This window comes from Paroedura picta, chromosome 14 (genome assembly GCF_049243985.1).
Source record: "Paroedura picta isolate Pp20150507F chromosome 14, Ppicta_v3.0, whole genome shotgun sequence".
In the NCBI taxonomy this organism is placed as follows: domain Eukaryota; kingdom Metazoa; phylum Chordata; class Lepidosauria; order Squamata; family Gekkonidae; genus Paroedura; species Paroedura picta.
This window is the reverse complement of record NC_135382.1, coordinates 37260003-37285538: the sequence shown is the minus strand read 5'-3', so window position 1 is coordinate 37285538 and position 25536 is coordinate 37260003. Positions and strand designations below refer to the sequence as shown.

Here is a 25536-nt window from a genome sequence, read left to right as displayed (position 1 = left end):
CCACATCGTCTCGTCATTCAAAGCACACGCCCTCACATCAACTCGGTCAGTGGCAAGCCGTTTTCTTCGACCTTTTTGGAATCCATGGTGAGGAAGTGCCCCCAGGAAATCTTGGCCCACGGGACTGATAGAGCAAGCGCTCCCAAGCTCAGATGTTCTGGTCCGTCAAGTTACGGGACACACCACGAACTCTCATGGGTGTGGGACTCGGTCCAGACCAGAGTGGACTTGGTGGTGCTGCTGAAGAAGAACGCCCTGGAAGAACGAAGATCAAGCTTGCCTGCCTTCATTGCTTAGCTTAGTAGTTTAGCGTATTGATTGCATGACATGCAGTTTGGTATACATTTGGGGAGGCTTGTAGAAATCAGTAACAGGAAAGGAAGAGCTGCACTTTCTGCCTCTGGCCGCTGGGTGGCACTGTTTGTCCATTTTTCCATGCTGTGACTGCTACAGTCGTCCCCCCCCCCAAAAAAAACCCTGCTCTATAGATTGAGTCCAGCAGCCCCCTAGAACAGAGGTAGTCAACCTGCGGTCCTCCAGATGTTCATGGACTACAATTCCCATGAGCCCCTGCCAGCATTTGCTGGCAGGGGCTCATGGGGATTGTAGTCCATGGACATCTGGAGGACCACGGGTTAACTACCCCTGCCCTAGAGGCACCATCCCCAGAAGATCTCTAAGAATCTAGCTGTTCTAACGCAGGCCTCCAAAACTTCATCAATATAGACTCTCTAGGAAAGCTATAAGATTATAAGAGCCCTCCTGGATCACATCAAAAATTCCAGGGTGGCTAATGCAGCATTCTGTTTCCAGTGTTGACTTTCAAAGTCTCCTGAAGAAGACAACACAAGAAGACAACACAAATAGAGGGCGACGGAAGCAGCCCGGTCTAGTTTCATGCTTCTTGGAAAGTGGTATTCAGAGATATACTGGTGCAGAACATGGAGGCTCCATTTTGCCTAATAGCAATTCTCACGACAGCTGTCTTCCGGTCCCTGCCTCCTTGCCCCTTTTAAAGTCAGTGGTCAACCCCAAGTTGGGTGCCTGTGAAGTCTACAAACCAAATCACGGGTCATGTGAATGAATACTTCCGTCTGCCTGTTCCACATTTAGGTGGCTCCAGGTGATGTTATTATGAAAAGGGGTGGGGGGTTCTCTCATCTCCGCCATGTCTTATTTCATTAATTTTGACGATGTCACTGAATTAGTTAGAAAACCCAGTGACCACGTTTTGAGCTCGGCTGGGCCCGGAGGCAGTTCAAAATACTATTTCGAAACAAAATGACATAAAATAAAAACTGGAAGACCATTGCAAAATCAGGGCTTTTCCGGCCTGGTGAAACTTTCTCCCTAGGGAGATCAGGGTCCTCTGGGACCTTAACCCGTTCCGCCAGGCCTAAGGTTGTGGCCAGCATCACAAAATGCTGATGCCCCTGCTTGAGAACACACCCAGACATGAACATCTATCCACCCCTGAAGGTCTGAAATTTTAAGATAAGCAGTTTTAATATAATTTTAAGAAGCTTAAAGCCTAATTAATTGCTATAATTTGATGCATATGTATTATATTTGTACTGTTTTGTTGGCTGCCCTGAGTCAATTGAGAAGGGCGGGATATAAGAAGAAATTTATTATTGTTGCTGTTATTGTTATATTATAAAAATAGGCCCCTTTTGAGCCCGTTAGGGTTCTGGGTAGGTTAGCACTAATCTATGATTCCTCGCACAGCTCCTTCATGTGGTGAAAACTTCCAAGTTTGACAGAAGCTTTGTTACTCCAGACTCCAGATGCTGGTTTCTTGCTGCTGCATTTGGTACCAACTTCAGTTTCCACACAGTCTTCAAGCACAGCCCCATGTGGGGCATGCTGACAGTAGTCAAGGCACTAAGACCTGTTTGGCTTTGGAAAGGTTGCCATTTGCCAGAGTTGGATCTTTGAGATATTGTTGAAAGAAAACAGAGAGTATCTGACAAGGATTAACGGAATGGAATCCACAAACAGTGAGGGAAAGTCCATGATCCAGGGACGCATCTCGAACATGTTTCAGCGGCTTTGGTGTGGCTTAAAGATGACTCACCCTCTTGGTTGAAAAACTGAAGATGTAGCAACTTTGATCATCAGAGACGGGGCTGAACTCCCAGCTTTGCAAAATGCAAAGAACTCCTGTGTTAGAACAACTCTTCAGTCGGGTTGCCAAAACACCAGGTCAATGCAAATCGGAGTCATCAGTCTTTTAAAGCTGGAGCTTGTTTTGGCTCTGTGGACGTTGTCTTCAGAGCCCAGCAGGTTAGTCACTGTCTGGAACAATTCGGCTGCTTTCCTTCAACAATATCCTGAAGGCATGATGTCCAAACTGGAAGGTTCCTGGAATCTTTGTTTTATTTTGTCGGCTTCTGGCCCTTTGTTTCCAACTCCTCCTTTTTTTCTCCTATAATTGTGAGGACCGGTGATACTCAAGGGGAATCCTTTTCCCCTCCAGTAATCACTCCCCCCTCCCCATTGCTGTGCACCCACGGGTCTTCTGTGGCTTTCTAGCACACCCAGCCTCACATGCCTCCTGGCCATCCCCTGCATTGTGAGTTCACCAGGGCTGTTGGTCTTTGCTGATGATTCTCTGTGGCTTCTTCTGCCTTCCATCTTCACTCTCCTGCCTCCCCAATGTATTATCTTCAAGGTTTCAGATTTTTCTGAGGGTCCTCCAAGTTTGCAGGCAAATCTGCTGGGCCCTGGGGTGCTCCCCAATCTGCAGGTTTAGGCATCCACGGATGAGGAACAGACTTTGCTGTTAGATGTTTTTATGTGACCTCTGTAGGCTGGCTACATCCAGGCTCAGCTGCTGCAGAACTCCTCATGTAGGCATAACCAAGGACACCGACAGATGTGATCAAGACTAGGATCTCAGCAGGGGATTTAAAAATGCAGGGTTTTAAAAAAAATTATTTGAGACTGCCTTCAAATGTTTAGCCCTTCCCTCCATTGGATTGCGACCCAGGAGAACGGGAAATCACAGCTGTTCCGCCGACGTCAAAACGGAACATCATTTCAGGCGACGGAAGTAAACATCTTTTATTGTATGCCCCAAAGGCTCCAAAATATTAAATTAAGCAATGGAAACCCCTCCCCTCCCAACATCCTAGTATGTGTCTGGTACCCCTAATCTTCAATGCCTGGACTTAGGGAATTCCCTGGTTTGGAGGGAACTCGATCCCGGTCCATGTGCTTAATATCACAGGGTCTAATACATGGCTGCGTAAAGAAATAGTAACTGAAATTCACTACCAGTTCCAGACTGGCCCAAGAATTAACATACAGGTCTATCGCTAATGGCAGGTAAGACATAGGGCTTGTTTAAAAAAAAAGATGTACATGTTTTTGGTTATTAAGAGGTCACTCAGTTCAGCAGCCCAGCCAATCAGATTTCACATTGCCAACTTTAACTATCTTCAGACTCTGGTCTTCCAGTTTGAGATAATACCAGTCCTTGAAGAAGTAGCTGAAACCTGCAAGGAGAAAACAAGCCTTCAGTCACTTGGGCAGGCTGGTGGAGGGAGGGAAGCAGCCGGTCCATCAAGGAGTTGAGCAGCGGAGACTGAACTTTGGTCAGCCAGCAAATGGGGTGAGGATGGCCAAGCTGCTCTGTATGGGATGGGCAGCTCTTGAGAGGAGATTTGGGGAAAGGGGCCAGGTGGCCTTGGTGGGAAACCACCCAACCTTTGCCTTGGAGTTGTAGAGGCAAAAATAAGGGCCCCATTTTTTTTGAGACCCTCAAACTCCGCCACCCCCGCAAACCCTGAACCATTAATAGGATAAATCAGGATAGTGAAGCCGTACCCTATCTGAAATCCAGATCTGACATTATTATTTATTTTATTTATCCCCAAGGGCTCGTGGCAGTTCATAATTCATTAAAATTCCGTAACAATAAAACAATCTCACATAAAACCAACAATCAATAAAAGGATCTGGCAGAAAAAAAAACTCATCCCAATTTAAAGGTAAAGGTAAAGGTATCCCCTGTGCAAGCACCAAGTCATGTCTGACCCTTGGGGTGATGCCCTCCAGCGTTTTCATGGCAGACTCAATACGGGGTGGTTTGCCAGTGCCTTCTCCAGTCATTACCGTTTTCCCCCCAGAAGCAAGCTGGGTACTCATTTTACCGACCTCGGAAGGATGGAAGGCTGAGTCAACCTTGAGCCGGCTGCTGGGATCAAACTCCCAGCCTCATGGTCAGACCTTTCAGACGGCTGCCTTACCACTCTGCGCCACAAGAGGCTCTCATCCCAATTTAGCCCATCTAATATCATCTCTAGAGGGGAGGGAATGAAAAAGAGGAGGAATTTTTTTTGGGGGGGGGCATGCCTACCATATTGCCTACCCTCCAAACCTGACATTTCTCCCTAGGGAAGCAGATCTCCGTAGTAATTCTGTTTTTGAGGCCAAAGACTGACAGAGGTGGTTCACCACTGCCTGCCTTAGGAGAGCAACCCTGGACTTCCATCCCAGCACAAAGCAGCCCTGCTGAGATTAGCATCACCTGGCCTAGAACATGTCCCTCAACATTTCCGGACCAGACTGAAGTCATGTACCTGGGGGAGGGGGAGGGGCTCTTTCGACATCAAAAGGCACCTGGGCAGCTCACCTGTTGCGCTCACGTCAAGAACGGCATCTAAGCTGTCCGGAACTCCATTCCAAGCATCGGCGATTAATTTGGGGAAGCCGGGATCCATTTTCTTCTTTACTTCATTGTACCTGGGGAAAGAGGTTTGTAAAACAAACATGCAAAACAAAATCCTCCATCTCATCAGGGTTGGGAGTTTGTTTCCTAATAACCATCAGTCTAAAATTATGAGGAAACTGATGTTTTAAAAAAGGGTGATGGAAGCCATTGTGGGGAGAGGGGCTCTCTCTCTCTCTTCCTGGAGTTGACAGTTGGAGAGCCAGCGATCAGAAATGCCCTAGACTCATAGAGTTGGAAGGGACCTCCTGGGTCATCTAGTCCAACCCCCTGCACTATGCAGGACGCTCACAACCCTCTCGCTCCTCCACTGTCACCTGTTTACGTATGCGGGAGTGTATACATGAGCTCTAACTCTTGTTGCTTTTGGTGGTGACAACCTGGCTGAACATCCCAACCGGATGGCACCTCCTCTCCCAGGCGCTGGTGGTCAGCACCCGGGCACAAATGAGGCCCCCCCACCCCACCCAGGGTCTTACCTCCAAAACTTGTCTCCTGCAAAAATGTACGTCTTCTTGTTTTTGCTCCAGTTGAAAGCGGCATTGACCTGTTGGACATCGGGGGGCAGTCCCAGGCTAGTGATTCTCTTGGGATAGCCTCTCTCCAGCGTGCTGGCTGAATAGACCCAGTATTCGTTGCCTAGGAAAGCAAGGTGTCAGGTTATGCTGGTACCGTGGCTAGAAAGGAGCCAACTGGCTGTGTAGATTAGAAGGTCTCCGTTATCGTCGCTTAAAACAAGGCTGACTGTGAACCGGCTTCCAGCCGCTGTTTTGCTAGTTCCCGCTGAAATATTTATGGTGAAAAATGCCATTAAGGGAGGACTCTGTAGCGTTGCCAAGGCAAAAGGTCAACGGAGAACGCTTCCCATTGCCTACCTCTGTGTATTGTCCATGGGGTCGCGACAGGTCGGACACGACTTCGCGCCTAACAACAACAACACCTCTGTGTAGCTATCCTGGACTTCCTCGGCGGACTGCCGTCCAAGTACGAAAAAGGGCCGACTCAGCTTAGTTTCTGATTTCTGATGAGATGAGGCTAGAGGGTCTTTTATTTATAACCTGTTTTTACTACCTGAAGGCCTCTCAAAGTGGCTGGCAATTGCCTAGCCTTCCCCTTCCCACAACAGATACCTGTGATGTAGATGGGGCTGAGAGAGCTCCAACAGAACTGATGGAGAACAGCCCTAATAGAACTGTGAGTAGCTAAAGGTCACCCAGCTGGCTGCATGTGAAGGAGGAGTGGGGAATCAAACCCAGTTCTCCAGATTAGATGTTGCTGCTCTTCTCCACTAAACCAAGCTAGCCTGGAATACCCAGATCAGGGGCCTGATTTTATAGAGTAACTATTTTATTTGGGGGAGGGGGTGGTTATTCATGGATTTCATTCCCAAACTGCAGAGTATTTAATTACCGATGTATTGATTGCTTTGATGCTTTTATTCCAGGGTCCTAAGCTCAGAAGTCATTAACTGAATGGCAAGATATGGCAGTGATGTTGAATGAGAGTCTGGGAGACTCGAGTTCGAATCCCCGCGTTGGCCCACAACGAAATGGCAAAGCCCACTTGACGTCACTAAACTGATCAGAAAGTGGTTCAAAAGCAGATCATTCCATGTATGTGAAAATCAAAGGACATTCAGAACTCGTTCACTGGAATAACAAAATGTGCACTTCTCTTACACCTGTTCCTTCTTTCGGCACAAGGTAGCTCACGGTTGGTTAAACTCTGCTTTTGAGAGAAACAGTGTGCATGCAGCACATTACACTGCCCATGTGCACAGGGCTATTGTGCTTTTTGGAAAGGTGATCATTTTGAAGCCAACTCACGGACTCCCTTTTCAGAGAAAACACTCTTGAATCGCTGGAGATCTGAACAGCGGGAGTTTCTGTTGGAGAACATCGAGGCAGCTTTGTTTGCGGACTTTTTGAGCCTTTTGAACTGTTACAGCGAGCTCATTCCATTTCCGCAGCAAACAATGTTTGAAGCCTTTCCCTGCCTTTTCTCCCCTGGCCGGGGGAGGGAAGAGAATCTAACGCTCGGAGGGACAAAATGAGGTGTTTTGGCTTCGCCCCCTTGCTCACGTCATCCAAACATGTGGGTCTCATTAGCCATCGTTCCTCCGCCCTTTAAAGAAACCCTGCAGCGGCAGGCAGCCCTAAGTAGCTTTCTTTTTCGTGAGCCTGGAGATGTTTAGTCATCTCGCAGATTTTGCTGGCTCAGTTATTTAGAACGCTGAAAAAACAAACGCCCAGCTCTGGCACTGCAGCCAATGCAGCTGCAAAAAATCCATGTGAAGACACACATACACAAAAAGAGGGAGAGGGCTTCGATGGGCAGAGGGCGCTTTTTCTGCCTGCTTTCTTCGCTTTTTCGCTCCACGAAGCTGTTCTATGTTCGATTCTTGGAGGGAACAAACCATTGTGGACTTGGCAGAGCAAGAAGTGCATACTTCTTGGAACTGATTCTCCATAGGTGGTCCGTATCAGCTCCCCCGACTAGGCATGGGCAAGATTCAGCCTTGAGTTTTGCTATGCGGATATTTCTGACTTCTTGCCTTGGCTGTCACATGTTCGGGCAGCTTATCTGCAAAGGCAGGGCTGCCACTTCCAGGAAGCAAATCCAGATCATCCCGGCCTGTGTCAAACATGTCTAATCCGCAGTGCACTGAACGGCACGGCACCTTTGCCATTCCAAAGTGCAAAGCCACATCGAGCAACATGATGCACGTCGGGCGCTGAGGGGTGCATGGCTTCTGCGTTGCCCTGACTGGACATTTCTGCATCGGTGCAAAAATATCCAAGACAGAAGGGTCTTCGGATGGAAAAAGAAATAGGACTTGTGAATTGAGATCTAGCTTGAAGTTCCCTAAAGGCGATCCCTCGGATGATTGCAGTGGGTGGGATTTGACTTCCCCAGGCTTTGAGAGGTGAAAGCTTTTCAGACTGGCTGACTGATACCCTTTCCCACCCGTCACGAGAGAGAGGGGGGGTTCACAAAATACAATACGCCCACATAGTACGTTTCCATCTCCCAGTGGTCGCTACCTGAAAAGAAGACCGTCTTCTCTTCTTGGGGGGCCTCATAAACGGCGTCGATTTTCTCCGGTACTTCGGCCCAGAACGTCGCAACCAGCAAAGGCCCGGTGGGTCGGCCCCGTTGGTTCGCGGTTCTCCAGATGAATCTAGGCCGAAGAATCACAGAGGGCTTACACAAAGGGCTGATTCATCCGCACATCTGTTTCTCATTGCGGCTGGCAAAAGCACGCACGTGCGCGTTGAATGCGCACGTGCGTACACACACATGCGCGCGCGCGAAAATCCGACAGTAACACAAATTTGTAATTACATTTCTGGGTACGTTTCTGAAAGAAGAAGAGCATCAAGACTCCCTTCTCCCTCCCCTGTTCCGCTTTGAACTTTGCATCTCACCAGCAGACCCGGCCATGCGCCATGTGGAGCGTTAACTGTTTAGAACAATTGCTCTCGCCCTTGCGTTGATGCGCAAGCATAATGCCGATTGCATTTGGTGCCTCAATTATCCCAGCAAATAAACCCCATTTACAAGGCACTTAAATCTTTTCAGCCGGCCCCGTCGCTGGGCCTTGAACAGATGGATATGTACTTGGCAATCGGCAACATTTGTATGGTGCCCATTACTCTGGACAATTATGATTATAGCGGCTCGAAAGATCAGATCTAATGACCGCCTATCAAGCAGCTTGGCTGTAAATGAAAGGCAGAGAGCTCAAACCATCCATCAGAGGGCTCAAACGAGGGGGAGGGGGCATTTACTGGCTGTTTTCTGCAGGGGAAAGGCGTCGTTTCCGGTTGATGAGGGTTTTTAAAAACTAAAATATCGCCATTTGATTTCCGCGGCAGTTCTCAAGGGGAGGGGCGCCAGTTTTTAACAAAGTTTTTAACAAAGGTGGGATTGTGGGCCGGGGTGTTGTTTCTTCCTTTCCCAAAGTTCTTCCCCCCCCCCCTTGGAGGAACAGGGCGTTTTGTTCCGAGCACAATGCGCCGTGCATCAGCTGAGCGGTTTCACAAGCAACAAGTTGGGAATCCCTCGTGATAACGACGAGGCTGGCATTTGGAAGACGTGCAGCAAACTGGCCTCTTCCATTAATGCTTATTTGATTTTTTTTTTTATCATCGCTATCCAATTTTCAGCTCAATGACTCGGCAGCTGGATCTCCGGAAGACCGGGAAACAAAATCAACCACAAAAGAGCTCCGCCTCCCCTAAGAGGAACTGAACGCTCACGGGAGTTTCTGGCACGGAATGCACAAAGTGTGACTTCGTGGACAAACACGGGCGCAGCTCTTGCCTCCGACACGGCTACGGCATAGAGGTTGACAGAATCGCAAATGCAGAATCGCAAATGCAAAAGCAATCATTTTGGCCTTTCCCACTGAGCTTCTGGAAACGGACTGAAGGCCACAGCGTAGGCCTCAGCCCGTCCCCTCCAGCCCAGCCCTGCTATTTTACATGCAAGTTTGAGTCTAGTGGCACCACCAAGACGAATTTACATCTGCCCCTAAGCTTCCGCGTGAAGGCAACATGATGTATTTCCGCTCTCTGCGGAACCATCAAACTATCTCTTTGGCCCATGTTTAGCCTTGTTCCTCTTTGGGGATGGGCTTCCTTTCCGTCCCATCGCAAGCATGTCTTGTCTTCATTTATTTATTTCCTAAAGAACCGGTGAGGAACATGCGGCTTGTCCTGATGATAGGAAATCAGCCCTGATGAATATGGCCACGGTTATTGAGCCGTTGCGGCTGGTTGGGCATTGTCTACATTCCTAAATGCCGAGCTCCATTCCAAGCATTTTGGAAGCCACCCAAGCGATGTGCCGAAGCATAAGAGCTTTGCATGCTTTTGAGCAAAACCAAACGACCCATCCAGGCATACTGAGGAGAGGAATTTCCAAATATCCCACTGCTTAATAGTCCTTGGAGGTGCCAGCACACCCAGACCGCTCTTCCCTTCTTGAAGCTGCAGCTCTTGAATTTCCCTGCAGGGCTGAACTGCCACTTTCTAGCTCATTGACTCTCGTTCGGAAAGTAAATGGATAGGAACAGAGAACCTGTTCGCCTCTCGCTTCAAACATGGTCAGGTTCTAAGAACCAAGCCACCACATGCAATGCTAGAAAGCCAGAAGTGGTTTGCCAAATGTGTATTTCGGTGCTCTAAGGCTGTCACGGGAAACATAAACAGAGGTCACGGTCACAGCAGTGGAAGGATGGGTGACTTGGTTGAGTCCTTGGTCTCTTCTGCACTATTTTCCTCCCTAGACTGTTTTAACCCATGATAGATCCAAAAAACAAAGAAACCAGGCACAGCCAAGGCAGGCAGGGTGGAGAAAAAGACAGGTCCAGGTCTTTTCCCAGCCTGGGAGAAGACCAGAAGAATGTCCCAGTGGCAAAAATGTTGTATCCATCCCTCTCCCGAGCACCAAGGCCCCAATCCATAGTCCTGTACTTCTTTATGTTGCTAAAGTATATCTTTGAGACTAAGGACTGTTTGTCTCTACTTTGCTATCAGCTTATGGTGGCTAGAGGCCCCTCATTGGAGGTGTTGGGGGAGGCCTTATGTAAATGGAATTATGTTATCAGCATATAATCACCATGCACAGTGGGGCTCTGCCTGTTCTTTCTCTGTTTCATATACCGGGTATCCCCTATTTCCAGCCACAGTTCTTCTGCACCAAACATCACTCATTTCTCTTCTTACCGATCTTTGAAGAAAAAGATTTCCCCTCTGATTTGGGCAATGGCATCGAAGACGATGTCTTTTGTGCACAGCTCAGGTGTGACTGGTCCCAGGGTAGGGCTCGGTCCCGGTCCAACATCAGTAGAGCCTCCTGCAAATGAAAGAGAGGTCAGGAGGGGAAACATGTCGGCAGAGTTTAAATTTGCAAAGAGGGGCAAAGCACCAGCTGCTTGAAGAATAAAATAGTTTTATTAAGAAGTGAAACAACAGAGGAGAGAACGAGGACGTTCTAACTGTTCTGTTAATTCTGGAGGCAAGCAGGGAGGAAGTTGGCTCAAAGGAGCAGGAAGTCTCCAACTGAGCCAATCAGGATGCAGAATCATAGAATAATAGAGTTGGAAGGAGGGAAACCAGAGGTGTAGGCCACAAAATGACCAACAAAACGTTGACTTTACCATAAAGTTCCTGGATTCCTTGAACATCATCCTGGGAAAGGCGGAAATTTTTGGTGTAGGTATAGATAGGTGCCATCAGCGCTCCCGGGTCTTCGGAATGTTCTAGCCCCATGGCATGCCCAAATTCATGAGCAGCGACAAGGAAAAGACTGTAGCCTGGAAGGAATCAAGTCAGTTCTGCATTAGCGAAATGATTAATTGTGAAGATAGGTTAATGGGAATTGTTTACAGCACTGTCTTAGTTGTAAGCTATAAGAGTTATAAAACTACTGGATAGTAGCAACAAAAGAATACACAATGGCTTAGGGTTCGAAAAGCTTTGTTTATTATTAGTCTAGCTGCTTGTGGTACCTGGCCTTAGAGTTTTGATGGTAAAATTAATTTCAGGTTGATGTCAGGAAAATCCGGAACTCTTCCAAAATCAACCAGGAGGCATTCCTTTTGTTCAAACTACGCTCCCATCATTAACGAAGAGAGCAATCCTCAGTGGGTCTTCTTGGAAGTAAATCTCAAGTTATTCAGTGGAGCTTACTCCCAAGGAAGAACCTACGTTTCTGATGAGTTAAGGAATATCTATAAACATTGGTCTCAATATTACCTGCCTCAGGTATCTCCCCTCACCTACCTTGATCGGGACAGAATCCCCACTTGCGGTCTTCATCATAGTTGCTCGTTGTGGAACACCACATTTTCCCATCTTGACGCCCAGAACTGGTACAGGACTCATACTTATTTCCAAGGAATGTGAAAGGAAATGTACAGGGTTCTCCTTCAGAATTCCCACCGACAGTAGACATAGCTGTGAAGAAGGCCAGATATGAGTAATGGTCAAAAAACACCTCTGATTTGGCACTGATCAACTCCTCCCATAAGATACATATGGCTGATAACACTCAGCTTTTTCTAAAGCTTCACAATAGCAATTGGGAATGGCCTGTTAGAACATTAGAAGACCAGTGCTGGATAAGTGGTGGACCAGTGGTCCATCTAGTCCAGCATCCTGTCTCACATTGTCACTGAATGTGGAGGTTCTCTTTAGCTGCCATGGGTAGTAACCATCAACAGACCCATCCATAAATCTGTCTAATTCCCTTTTAGGGACCATATATGCCTGTGGCCATCACTATATCCTCTGGTGATAATTTCCAACAATGCTAGAAGGCCAAGACCCCTAAGGAACAGCAGGTATCACCTCAGGGACTAGTTCTCACATTTGCATCTAGCTCTTGAGGCTAACTAGGTAGAATTCAATTGTAGCCAAGTAACTTCCTTCAGAAGACCACATGAGCTGGGACCTTCTGCATGCCACTGAGCCACAGCCAAACAACACTACCAGGTAGTTAGCATGGTGTAGGGGTTAGAATCAGATTGAGAAGATTCAGGTTCCAAACTCTACTCTGCCTTGTAACTACCTGAATGGCAGCTTGCCTCTGCTTCCTTTCACCAGAGAGCTGAAAACTGAAATCAATACAGGAGGCAAAGGAAGCAGCTGGCTTCCCTTCCCTGATTGAGATGGAAAGTGGGAAGAGGCTGAGAATGGAGCAACTTACCAGCACCAGGGCCTTTCAAAGAGACCAGCACCTCTTCCACCCAGCAAACAACAGGAAGAGGAGGAAGAGAACAGATAAGCCCCATGATTGGCCCTCATTGGTAGAGTGCTCTCCCCTATTGGCCAATCAGGTAGGGATTAAGTTCTCTGCATGTAATTTAAACTAATTGACCCTCATTAGCAGACTACAATTTGAATTGATTGGCCCTCATTGGCTGAATGCTCTCTCCCAATTGGCCAATCAGTTAGGGATTAAGTTGTCTGCATGTAATTTGAACTAATTGGCCCTCTCCCTATTGGCAGCACACCCCCAGGGAGGACCAATCAGGTAGGGAGTGACTTTATAAAGTTTAGTGACTGGCCTAGCAAAGAGGTTAGTTTTCACAGAATAAGCAGGAAAGAAGTGCTACCTGTTTCAGGGCAGAACCCAAATTTCTTATCGCGGTCATAGTCTTCAGTGGTGCCACACCATCGGTACCCGTCTGTCCGTCCTTCCGTCGTGCAGCCGTTGTAGGAGGTACCTTGAAATCTGAATGGGAACTTGCAGGGTTTTCCCTCGGAATTTCCACCCATTGTAAAAAGGGCTGGAGGAACAGGGAGGGGGAGGGGAACATCAAAAGCTTGGAAAAGATGCTTTTCACTACTTTCACAATTTACTGTGTGCTGTTCTGCATCTAAACACAGGACATGAGACAACATCGAAGAGACTCGAACACATGAAGCTGCTGTATACTGAATCAGATATTAGTGCAACGAGGCCTGTATTGTCTCTTTAGCCTGGGAGAAGCTCTCCAGGGTCTCAGGTGGGGGTCTTTCACATGGCTTCTTTATATATATCATTAATTCATTAATTCATTAATTCATTCATCATGCCACATTTATTATTGTTGTTGTTGTTGTTGTTGTTGTTGTTGGATTTATTTCCCACCACTTCCGAAGCTGGCTCGCGGAGGGTTACAGTGTCCATTAAAAAAAACCCATTAAAACCCCCTTTAAAACAGGGGTAGTCAACCTGTGGTCCTCCAGATGTTCATGGACTACAATTCCCATGAGCCCCTGCCAGCAAATGCTGGCAGGGGCTCATGGGAATTGTAGTCCATGAACATCTGGAGGACCACAGGTTGACTACCCCTGCTTTAAAAGACACAAAATCCTAGAACATGGCGGACCCCCCCTACACACACACACACACACACACACACACACACACACACACACACACACACACATCCCCACTATCGGAGGGGCGAGGAAGGAGGTCAAGATGACTCAGTCAAGGTCAAGGAGGTCAAGATGACCCAGGGGGACCAATCAATCTTCCTCGCCAACTCCAGACTCGACCATAGACCATTGTGTAGGGCAGCCAGGAGATTTGAGGACTGCCGGGAAGGCAGGCAAGAGGACGTTTGAAGGTGGTTTGCCTTTGCTTGCCTCTGTGTCGTGACCCCTCGTGATCCTAGGATGTCTCCCATCCAAATTCTAGCCCCGGTCGTCCCTGCTTCGCTTCTGAATCTGATGTGTTGGGGCTTGCCTGGGCTATCACAAGCAATGGGAAACTAGCCCTATTCCTCTGTTGCTTTGAAAACCCTACAGGAACGCCATAGATCAGCTGTGTTTTGATGACCCTTCCCACCCCGGAGGACTTTGTCAGAATGCCTCTAAGGACAAAACATTCGGAGCAAAGAGTCGCCAGGGTTGCAAACACGGTCTGAGCTGCAGGAAGTCTTGCCCCCAAACAATGAAGCGGGGGGGGGGAGCCGGCTGCTATGAGGATGACTCACCAGCTATTTCAGCATCCCTCTTTATTAGCTTGACCATAAACAAGTCCTGCAAAACAATTTCAGTGCAACGTTGCTTCATACAGGAATGGTTCTGGCACCAGTCCCAAAGCCAGGTCTGCTGGTAATGATACATCGAGGGGGAGGGGGACAGAACCCAGAATAATGTTTTTTTTTAAATATATATATTTTCTTTAGCTCTATTTGCAATGTTGATATAGCCCTGATCATTTTTAGTAACAAGACTAAGGTCCTGATTAGTATGTAGGAGTAAACCATGATGGGTCAGACCGAAGATGAAGAAGAAGAGTTGGTTCTTATACGCCGCTTTTCTCTGCCCAAAGGAGTCTCAAAGTGGCTTACAATCACCTTCCCTTCCTCTCCCCATGACAGTCACCCTGTGAGGGAGGTGAGGCTGAGAGAGCCCTGATATCACTGAAGAAGAAGAGTTGGTTCTTATATGTCGCTTTTCTCTACCCGAAGGAGTCTCAAAGCGGCTTCCATTCGCCTTCCCTTTCCTCTCCCCACAACAGACACCCTGTGAGGGAGGGGAGGCTGAGAGAGCCCTGATATTCCTGCTCGGTCAGAGCAGTTTTCTCAGTGCCGTAGGGAGCTCAAGGTCTCCCAGCTGGATGTATGTTGGGGAGTGTAGATTCAAACCCAGCTCGCCAGATTAGAAAGGATGGCCTTTCATGAACTCATCTAATCTCCTTGATGATGAACTTGGCAAATAGGGAAGAAACTGTTGTATGTCATCAGAATGCCAGGGCCGGAGAGTTGTTTTGATGTTTTCTAGACCCAAACAAGGGGGCAGTTGAAAAGATGATTAAAGTTTTAATATGTGACGTGTTTATGAACAAGGGAAAATTCCTGCAGTCTTCCCAGACGCCATACACAGAAGACAACCCCAGCTCTCAAAACAAGAAATATCGAACATCTGCAAAAAATACACAGGAAAGCAAACAGCTGTGAAGGAAGAGGCAGAGGCCTTTATGCCGCCTAGAGATAAACTCTCTCGGGGAAAGTTGTCCTTCTAAATTTGAAATGAGCAAATAAAAGGGTCGGCTGACGGCCGTGTTCCCCCAACACAGCTGCTCTTGATTCCCCTTCAGCTGTTCTTCGGGTACACGCATGAGTCAAGGAGAAGCCTGAACCCAAAACTGGGGTTACAAGGGGCTGAAGGCTCAGGGTGGGCAACATCAGATTTCAGAACATACAAAAATCAAACCGTTTTAAGGACTGCTTCCTCTTAAGAATCCAAACCTTTCCGAAGGGCTAGACATGGCTTCCTCAACCAGGGTTTCGTGATGGCCCTGGAAAGGTTTCCCAAATGGGTGGGAGTGAATTAGTTTTAATATATTTTTTTAAGTTGTTAAACATTTATTGAGTAATATGACCGTAGATGGCCATGCTAACCCGCTTCTCCCTCCCAAAATGACCAGTGATGGACCTGGAGAGAGGGGGGAGGGGCAAGGCACGTATGCATCTACCCTTCCCAACCATATTCTGAGGATTCTCAAAACCTGAGGATTAGTGCATCTAGGGGTCATAGGTGAGGTCCTGAGGATTCCTTTGTTTCAGGAAGAGAAAGAACAGATCAATGTGTGTCCTTTGCTGAAGTAAGGAGCCATGTACTCCATTAAGGCTCTCTGCTGAGTATAGGCATGTAGTCTGCTTGAGCCAGCCTTAGGGGCTTGCAATGTGTTTTCTTTGTAATTATCTTTTAAGTTTTTGGACTCTGCTTTAGTAAGGAGACTGGAGCAGATGAATATGATATATTTCTGTAAATAATCTTTCCAGTAAAGATGATCTCTTTTAAAACTCAACTCTCTGTGAGTCTGGATCTGCGCCTCATCCATCAAGGTAACTAATAACTGCATATTTTCAAAACACTGTTTTACTGTGCAGCTGTATTTCCCTGGAGGAACTCAGGATGAACACTAGTCTGAAAGCCCCAGAAAAGGTCCTACGTATTTGCTCTTTTTCGAAAGCAAAATGCTTCAGTGTGGAGCGACACACAAGAGAAATAACATGTTCGCCTACCTTCCCCTCTCTTTAAAAAATGGTTGCCAGCTTTTGCATACTAGTTGAAGAGCTGCAGAGTGCACTAAAAATGTTTCTGGCGCTTCCTATCTGCAAATTAGGATGTTTTTTTTCCCCTTAAAAAAACACCAAATTTACAGATTCCTTCCAAACTTCTGAAGGGAACTGCCTGTAAATCCTGGCTCTCAATGGAAAGCTCACACAAAAAAACAGCCACTAAATACAACCCCGGCTTTCCAGATCTCGCTAGAACCGTTTTCCAGTAATACTGATTCATATCTGTGGTTTCTAAAATATACAGTGCCGCTTTTTCTCTAACTAAACTAGGCAGCTCTGTGAAAAAAAAAATGCCCCAAGATACTTGGAGAACTTCAAAAGAATTCTCTGCCTCTGCTTAAGGGTATCAGACTAGCATTTGGGAGACCCGGGTTCGAATCCCCATTCTTTCCGTGGAAGCTTGCAGGGTGACCTTGGGCCAGTCACAATCTCTCAGCCTGACCTACATCACAGGGGTGTTGTGAGGATAAAACGGAGGAGAGGAGAAAGAGACCAGCTCCTTTGAGTCCCTACTGGCCATAAACTGGCTGTAACTTCACCACAGCTTCTACCACTACCAGTGTCTTGCATTAAAACAGCAGCAGCAAAATATTTACAAATGGTCTTCCTCCAAAGACCAGTATTGGCTGCAACTTCGCCCGGGCATCTAAAAGAAAAAGAGCAGCCTGAGTTCACCAAAGTCCTGATCGCTTGGGGGTCATCCTTCTGCCTCTGTGCCTCATCTCCCATGCATTTCTTCTGGATGTCCTCAGGAGAACCAGGCTCAACGGTTTGTGGTTTGTCTGGAAACGGAAAGGCTTGTCCCGCACCCAACTGTACATATGCAACCTTGTAATCTGGCTCCTTGATTACGTCTGTTTTGTGGTCCTGCTGCTTCTGGGAACCATGCTGCCTCCTGGTTCTTCCAGCAGCCACAGGCACTTTGTCGAGGGGTTTCAAGGTAATCTTTTAATTCCACTCGAGTCATTTCCATGGAGATGCGGAATGGCTCTGTGTCTTCTGGCTGAGGAACACCAGGCCTCACCAATGTCAAGAGGTTATTGGTCCGGAAAACCCGTATTTGTGGATTGCCATACTGGTAAAGGGGATGAACCATCTGCCTGGCCAGTCTCCTCTCGTGCTTCCGCACAATCCTCACAGTCAAGGAAACGATGCCCTTGCTAAGGTCCAAGAGTCACTCCTTCTCTAGCACCACCCTAGAGGGGGGAGGCGGAATCCGTTGTGCTGGTGGAACTCATTCCTCTTAGATCTTCTGCCCTTAGCAGCCTTGCAAAATAAAGAGAGCTCTTGGAAAAGATCTGTCGCCCCTCCTCCAATCATCAGCAGCATCTTTCTGAGCTAGCGACCAACTAGAACATGTGCTTTATGACACCATCTTCAGCGTGGATCACTTTCTGGCAACCTTCAGACTGCTAGCAAGGCTCCAGGAGACAGCTTCCTTCTACAGAGCGTCTTCTCTTTCTGAGCGCCAATCCAGGGTTGCCAGCTTCCAGCTGGGGCCTGGAGATCCCCTGTAATTACAGCTCATCTTTGGATTAATGAGATCCGTTCCCCTGGAGAAAATGGCTGGAGTCTATGATATTGCACGTTGCTGAGCTTCCTCCCACACCCAAACTCTGCTCTTCCTGGGTTTCATCCCCACCACGCAGATCTCCAGTAATCTTCCAATCCAGAGCTGGCAACCCTACCCCAATCGTCTTCTCCAAGCACCTGGTTCACCTGATCCGGCCTTTAATTTGCAGTCAACTCACAGTTAGATTTTAGGACCTAAAACCTTTCTGATACATCCAAGGAGATTCGGAGCACAAGAGCTGTGGCCAACTTCATACAACTAGGATCAGTCTGTCGACCGGGGACAAGTCAGCTGGCGGCACGTAACTTGCAGAAGAGCCCCAACCCCCTTTTGAAAGCCGCCCCCACCCACCTTCTTCCACTCACATTCATGGGGGCAGAACCCGTATTTGCCGTCTTCGTCAAAGTTGTACGACGTGGAGCACCAGAGAAACCCGTCGCTGCGTCCTGCGTCCGTGCAGCTGTTGTACTCCTTCTCGTTGAAGAGGAACGGGAACTTGCAAAATTCACCGTCTGCGTTTCCGTATTTCACTCGAACCACTTTGGGAGGGAAGAAGAGAGGATTGGTCAGCGGGAGCCAAACTATCAAGGAGAGCGCTTTGCCAGCTGGACAGAAAGCAAAGAGAAAGTTGTCTCCTCCACTTGTAGTTCTAGCCAGCCATGACCTGTTGGCCGGGCTCTAATTACTTCCAGGTCAACATTTGGCCAGAGTAACCAATAGTTTTGCTCTTGTCTGTCTGGCTCAGGAGCGGGTTCCAATACTTAACACGGTACAATATGGAATTCCCAGATCAGGGTCAAGATTCTGCTACTGTCCTACATGGTCTGGGCCCTGCATATCTGAGGGACCATCAATATGCCCCTGAGAGAGCACTGCTAATACCAATTTGTGGGAATCCCTGGACATAAAGATGTTTGTCTGGTCTCATCCAGGACCAGGGCCAGGGCCTTTTCAGCCTTGGCCCCAATCTGGTGGAATGTGTTGTCAGCCTCAACCTCTCAACATTCTGCTGGACCTGCAACACGGCACTCTTCTGCCAGGCTTATGGCTAAGGCCTTGGTGCTCTCCCTTTCTCCTTAGACCCCCCTCTTTATTTTAGACCATCCCAGTCTGGTTGGCCCAGTGGAGGGTATTTAAGAGAGTGGGGGAATGGGTACTGGTTTTAATGGTTTTTATTATTGTTAACTGCCCCAAGCTGGCTTGCAGGGAGGGGCGCTATAGAAATGCAATAAATTAATCCAAAGCCTGAATCCAAAGGTGTTTCCCTAAATCAGGCCAGGAGCTGTTGAGATCTTCCAGCAGCTTCCCTCACATGCTGGGTTTCCCCCTGTCCATTTCGGGAAACATGTGACCCCCCCCCCTGGGGCCAAAGCCGTCCACCCGGGAGTAGTAAGATTTATTACAGGTATAACCGTCCACCTGGAACGTACCTTGTCCTTCACCCAAAGTCCAGAGTTCATCATCATCAAAATGGGAGTCGCCCCCGACCCCCGGGCCGGGGGCGAAAGCGTGAGCCAAGAGGCCGTCCTTGCCGTCAAAAGGGTACCCGTCGCCATGTTCTGTGCAAGAGGAAGAAACCAAAGCAAGTGGGAAACCGGATCTAAGCTACGGCATCTCACTGATCCAGTAATGGTGCTTTGCTTCCCTAGAAATCCTTAGCACTTCACTCAATTAGTACCCAGAACAGGGGGCAGGCTTGCTGCAGACTCAGGAGTTGGGATTCTCTTGAGGGTTGCTTCCTCTGTTGCCCGGGCCACAGATGCCCCACCTGGAGAAAGCCTCGCCAGGCGCCCAGCTATACTTCCCCCCCGAGAGCATCCCCTTTGCTGGTGAGCCTCTGCCTGTGCCCCATGTCTGCTTTCCCTCAAGTCCCATTCCTCTTTAGTGGATGATTGCACTTCTTGGCATCGCCGGTGACTTCACGGATTTCGTTTGTCTTGGCGAGGCTTTTTCTCCCTGGCAAGGGCACAGCCTTCTTATTCAGCACTTTCTCTCCACCAGCGAGGCTCCGCGCATCATGCAGAGGCCGCTCGCTGCCCGCTACTTGGCTACAGGCATCATCTTTCAGGTGAAAGCCCAGGGAAGTCAGTCTGCTCAATCTAGGAAAGCAGGGTCAAGAGTAGGGGTGGTCAAACTGTGGTCCTCCAGATGTCCATGGACTACAATTCCCATGGAAGGCTACCATCGGGGTTTGGCTCACACCCGCCATTTTTTCCTCATTATGCATGCAACCCCGCCCCAACATCCCTCTCTTATCTTTAGACAGATACCCCATCGTCCAAAATTGATCATGATATCTGCTTCCCCGTCATTAATGCGAGAGAATTCCAGAGGCGTGACATCGCTCCAGACTTTAAAGGCTCGGGCGAAAGCGTCGTCCACCGTCTCAGAATCCAGATCTGGCGTGTAGCCCAAAATCCTTAATAAGAATACGAAGAGGGGGAAACAGAAGACAGGAGAACGTTACGGGTCACTCAAATGTGTCTAAGACAATGACAGCTTTTTAGACTGATTGAAGCTCTACAGCAGGGGTAGTCAAACTGTGGTCCTCCAGACGTCCATGGACTACAATTCCCATGAGCCCCTGCCAGCATCCGCTCATGGGAATTGTAGTCCGTGGGCATCTGGAGGGCCCCAGTTTGACTACCCCTGCTCTACAGTCTGGGAGAATGCCAGGCCAATAGACAATACCCCCCCCTGAGTTCATTCATCTCGATTCCATCAGAGAAATATTGATATATTGATTTTTATACCGCTGCTCTTCCAGTGGTCTCGCCAAGATAAAACAGTAAAAATACAATAAAACCTCATAAAACACCCCTTACAACAATAAATAGATGGATAAATGGCGATTTATACTCTCCCTCCCCCCTTCGGCTGGAGGGCCAAGACTTCTTCCACTGGGAGCGAGGGGCTGATTTTGTGCCCTCTGTCTTAAAAGAAATAAATCAGGAATTCCTCTCTGAAACCCAGCAATAGGTACTACGCTCTTTCCTCCCCCTTTATTGACCCCACACAACTGCACTAACTCAACAGGCCAGCACCTGACCTTATATACAGATCAGAGGTTCCTGCCAAAGCCCTAAGTGGATGGGCCCTAAGTGGATCCCCCAATTGGACAATTACAACAACCAATAGCAGGCTGGATCCTGCACGCCAGCCAAGAGCAATTAGGCATTCTCGATGCCAGCACCAAGATCCCCATTCCTGGCCTCTGCTAGACCGCACTGATCCAGCCTAAAGAGATCAGTTCCCCAGGAGAAAATGGGTGGGACTTCAAAGGAAAGGAAAGACTGGATGAGATACATGTCATCTTGAAATGATGACCTTTGATTATGAGGAATTTTGCTCCATATCTCCATAATAACAAGAGATTCAGAGCCCTGCCACTTGGCAATACCAGGTGACCCAGGGGACATTTCCAAACAGTTACCTGTATGTTATCAGCTCTTTTTCCCATTTTGGTTTCCTGGGGAAGAAATTATAGTTGGCCACATCCGGGTTTCCACATCGAGGCTTCTTCATGGTTTCTATCGTGTTCTGATCCAGTTCCCCAGTTTCGGGCAGCCCAAAGAACTTCTGCATTTTCTTCAAAGTGTCTTTCAGCACAAACAAATTGCAGTTGTCTTTGGGGCATCCATAATATTTGTTCAGGTATTGCTTGAAGAAAGAAAGAAGAAGAAGAAGACCATACAGTCACCACCCAAGCAGCTCCAAGCAAGGATAAAGAAAGGAATTCTCCTTATCGACTGCAAGGAGTCGAAATTGGCTGTAGATGACCAAGCAAAGGAAATCCCCGTTGAAGTTGACTGAACAAGATAAAGCCAAGGAGTTTCCAAAGAATAGAATGTATTAGAATATTTATAATGTGGCTTTCCTCCCTCCCATCTTATGTCGGCATGTGTTGCCAAGTTGGAACAAATTTATGGTGACTCAAGCAAGGGGCTTTCAAGGTAAGATTCAAGAGTGGTTGACCGAGGCCTTCTCTTCCTTGGTGGTCTCCCATCCATGTACTGACCCTGCTGGGTGACCTTGGACTCGCCACGGCACTGATAAAACTGTTCTGACCGAGCAGGAATATCAGGGCTCTCTCAGCCTCACCCACCTCACAGGGTGTCTGTTGTGGGGAGAGGAAAGGGAAGGCAACTGGAAGCCACTTTGAGCCTCCTTTGGATAGAGAAAAGCAGCATACAAGAACCAACTCTTCTTCTTCAGTAATATCAGGGCTCTCTCAGCCTCCCCACCCTCACAGGGTGTCTGTTGTGGGGAGAGAAGAGGGAAGGCAAATGGAAGCTACTTCGTGACTCCTTTGGGTAGAGAAAAGCAGCATCTAAGAACCAACTCTTCTTCTTCAATGAAGAGCTTAAAATCTGCTGTCCATGTGATCACATGGCTGGATAACAAAGAGGACCAAGCATGAAGCCAGAAGAGGGCGGATCAAAGAAGACGATTGGAAGAAACTGTACCCTCTTTAAGGTCAGGAGGGGTTCTATGCTGAGGGGAAGAGACGTGAGCGTTAGGAACGCTGTCAGGAGGAAATGGTTGCCAGATCGGCAGTCTCGACAGTCTAGGCCACGCCTCCTGGCCATGCCCCCAGAAGTGACATCACTGCCCGTGTAAACAGGCACTCTCAAGGAGGACTGAGAAGAGACGGGGTGGTTTAAGCTAGGAGTAGGTGCGTAGACTCTGCCCCCTCCAAGGCAAGAAACCATGAGAGAGTTCACTCACCCTTGGGAGGATGGAGAAATGGCTGCCTATATAGCTTGTGGCCAAGTCCATGAAGGCAAGAGGGAAAGGCCGCAGACCCCTCTGGAGCGCTCACAGAGCCCTCCTGGATGAGAATCGCTGCCTAGAGATTGATGTGGGAATCTTGCCAATTGTGTGTGTGTTCTTTTTCTGCTTCTGAATTGTTGTGACCGAGAGAAACCCCATGGCAAAACCAAGGTTAAAGAACAGTCATGGGAAGTAGGTGGGCTTAATTCCAGATATCAGCTTGAAAGAACCATCCCACCCTTGGGCTGGAGGTTTCTAAGCCTGGTATTTTTTTCTCACTTCTGTTTTTTGTTGTTGTTGAGGATGGGAGCTGCTTTCTCCTCTCAAAAAAAGGACATGTCAATGTAGCAAAACCATTGAAATGCCCTGCTTTCCAGGAAGCCAGGGCTAGCTGTACTTCCCCCAAAGCCCAACTTGGGTATGCCTCCAGATAATATGTCAAGCCCCCCCCCCAGCCCCCTCAATCACTTTTTTGACTGCATCACTGTGGAAAAATAAACTCTTCCCCCCCCCCCATTTCCAAACCCTAAAAGAAAAACTATTTTGGTACTCTTTCACAATCCCATTTCTGCATAGTCCTGGTCACGGAAAGCCTCCAGTCAGCTATAAAAGAGGAACATGTTGAGTCCCTCCAAGCTGTTTTTGCATAATGCCTTGGATTGGGTTGCAGTCTGCTTCTCCGCTGTGGCTTCCAAGGGTATTATTTGCGCGAGCCATCCAGCTTCCAGACTGGTCATTATACATTCTGAGAAGATCAAGGCTTCAAGCTGTAATTGCCCCTTCGAGCTCTACTTAAACAATCCTGGGCGAGCAATAGGAAAACGATACCTTGGGCCGGGGAAAGGCTGGAGCATTATTAATGGCAATATTTATCCCCTGCCCTATGGCAAATGTTTGTCCTTTCTCTTTCCATTAAAACCTCAGGCCTCTCGCGAAACGGCTGGCCTAGGAGCTGGCTGCAAAGGGCCCCCTTTGGGATCGGCCTTCCCAGTTCTGAGGAGAGGAAACAGAGCTCACTTTAACATCGGAAAGAGGATTGGCTTTCCAGACACATTTCCCATCCAGGAACTCTGGAGACAGAAAGTCACGGCGCTCCCTCCAGCTGTGGGGGGTTTAGCAAGACAGATCTTGCAGAGGAGAGATCCCAACAGAAGAGGAAACTTCTTAAAGGAAGAAAAAAAAAATAAGAAGAAGAAACTTACCAGGGCCAGTTCCTTATCTGATCTGGGAGAAATGTCCCCGGGAAAGCGGATGATGGGGGCCGGTATCAGATCTCTGCCGGATTCTGCATGCCGGAGGGTAGGTGGCGGAGGAGCTGAAGCCGGTCGGAAAAGTGAGAGCTGGAGGAAAAGGAACTTTAAAACGCTCGAGCAAATGCGGGTCTCCATTCTGCTTCAAGTCTCGTAGAGCGAAAAGTTTTGCTTCGCCCGGGTTCTTGAGTTGTGATGTCCCACCGCTGGCTTATTAGCACATCGTGACTTTCCCCGTGGCTCTCCGCCTTTTGCTAGCTCTAGCAATTCCTTTGTATGCTTGAAGCATCCAGATGCGCAGCCTCCAAACTACCGCAAGAGGAAGTCTGAAAACCCGTGGAAACATGAAGGGGGGAAGAGGGCAGTTGCCAGATGTGTGTTTTGCTGGGATTTTAAGGTAGCAACAGACAGATGGCTAGTTTAGCAGAGAGAGGGGGGGGGGACCACTAAACAATGGTCCTTCCATAATTTAAATTGTAATGACAATGCAGCGAAGGCAGAAGTTAGAAGCTGATTAAAACAGATGTGCATTGACACCAGTAAAGCAGCAAGAGAATCTAGTACGGCTTCAGGATCTATACGATAAAGCCGGCCAATGCTGCTTGAGCAGAAATGCACTTCAGGTTGGAGCTTTAGCAAAGGCAATGAGAATTATCTATAGGCAGCTCTTCAGATGCGGAGATGACGATGGACTCTCAAAGAGACATTTTAACTGCTGTAAATTAATACTGCAATTGTGTTTAATGTTTTAACTTTTATGGAATTACCTGCAGGGGGCATCGGAGGAGATGTCTAGTTAGGAAATTCAGATTAGGAGCTTCCTGGTATTTTCAGACCAACTCCTCCTGTGTCAGTTGGAGACTTCCTGCTCTTTTGAGCACACTGCCTGTCTGCCTTCCCTCCGCAACAGTTAGTCAGTTAGACTGTTAGGACTCTCTCTCTCTCTCCTCTCTATTTACCAAGTTGTTTCTCTTCTCAATAAAGCTATTTATTCTTTAAGCAGCCAATGCTTTGCCCCTCCTTTGCATACTCAAAATCTGCAAATAGTTGTCCCACTCTAAAACTGGCTGCAGCTCCAAGGAAGAAATTGAAACAATGAAGTAGTATGAAATCAAGAAAAAAAAATTAACAAGGGATCCACTAACAGGCAAAATCAGCAATGGGGATTATCTGGGGAAAGATTCACACAACTCCTGGAAATTCTGTGATTGGTGCTTGAGGAGGGCAGAGCTGGGGATAGTTGGGCACATGCAGTGGGAATGTCATTTTAGGGAGCCCCTCCCTGCGTGTGTTCCAGGACAACTGAACTCTGCAGTCGGGAGATCGTTTGTAATTCCAGGGGCACATTGGCTTGTGTTAGAATATGCAAGATCTGTAGTGTGCACGATTGAGCAGAATATGAGGAATATCCTGCAGGGGGCATCGGAGGAGATGTATATTTTGCATAGTTAGATTAGGAACTTCCTGATATTTTTCTAAAAGTCTCCTCCTGTGACCGGATTTGCTCAATAGGAGACGCCCTGTTCCTTTGAGCATGCTTCCTCCTTGCTTAATGTCATACAGCCGTTGGACAGGACAATCGCTCTCCTCTCTTACTCACAAAGTGGTTTAT

The 25536-nt window shown here is 47.9% G+C and overlaps 1 protein-coding gene and 1 pseudogene across 1 annotated transcript; both read right to left on the bottom strand.

The window, feature by feature from the left end:
• Window positions 1-3048: 3048 nt before the first annotated feature.
• MMP2 (matrix metallopeptidase 2) lies at window positions 3049-24232 on the bottom strand. The gene is made up of 13 exons (XM_077309834.1): window positions 23877-24232; window positions 21335-21561; window positions 20172-20320; window positions 19332-19460; window positions 18267-18440; window positions 12861-13034; window positions 11527-11700; window positions 10902-11057; window positions 10468-10597; window positions 7780-7916; window positions 5215-5374; window positions 4640-4749; window positions 3049-3500 (listed from the first exon to the last, which is right to left on the bottom strand). The coding sequence occupies exons 1-13, from the start codon at window positions 24060-24062 to the stop codon at window positions 3397-3399; spliced, it is 2010 nt and encodes a 669-aa protein (XP_077165949.1). The 5' UTR covers window positions 24063-24232; the 3' UTR covers window positions 3049-3396.
• LOC143823469 (large ribosomal subunit protein uL23m pseudogene) lies at window positions 13519-18255 on the bottom strand (annotated as a pseudogene).
• Window positions 24233-25536: the final 1304 nt, after the last annotated feature.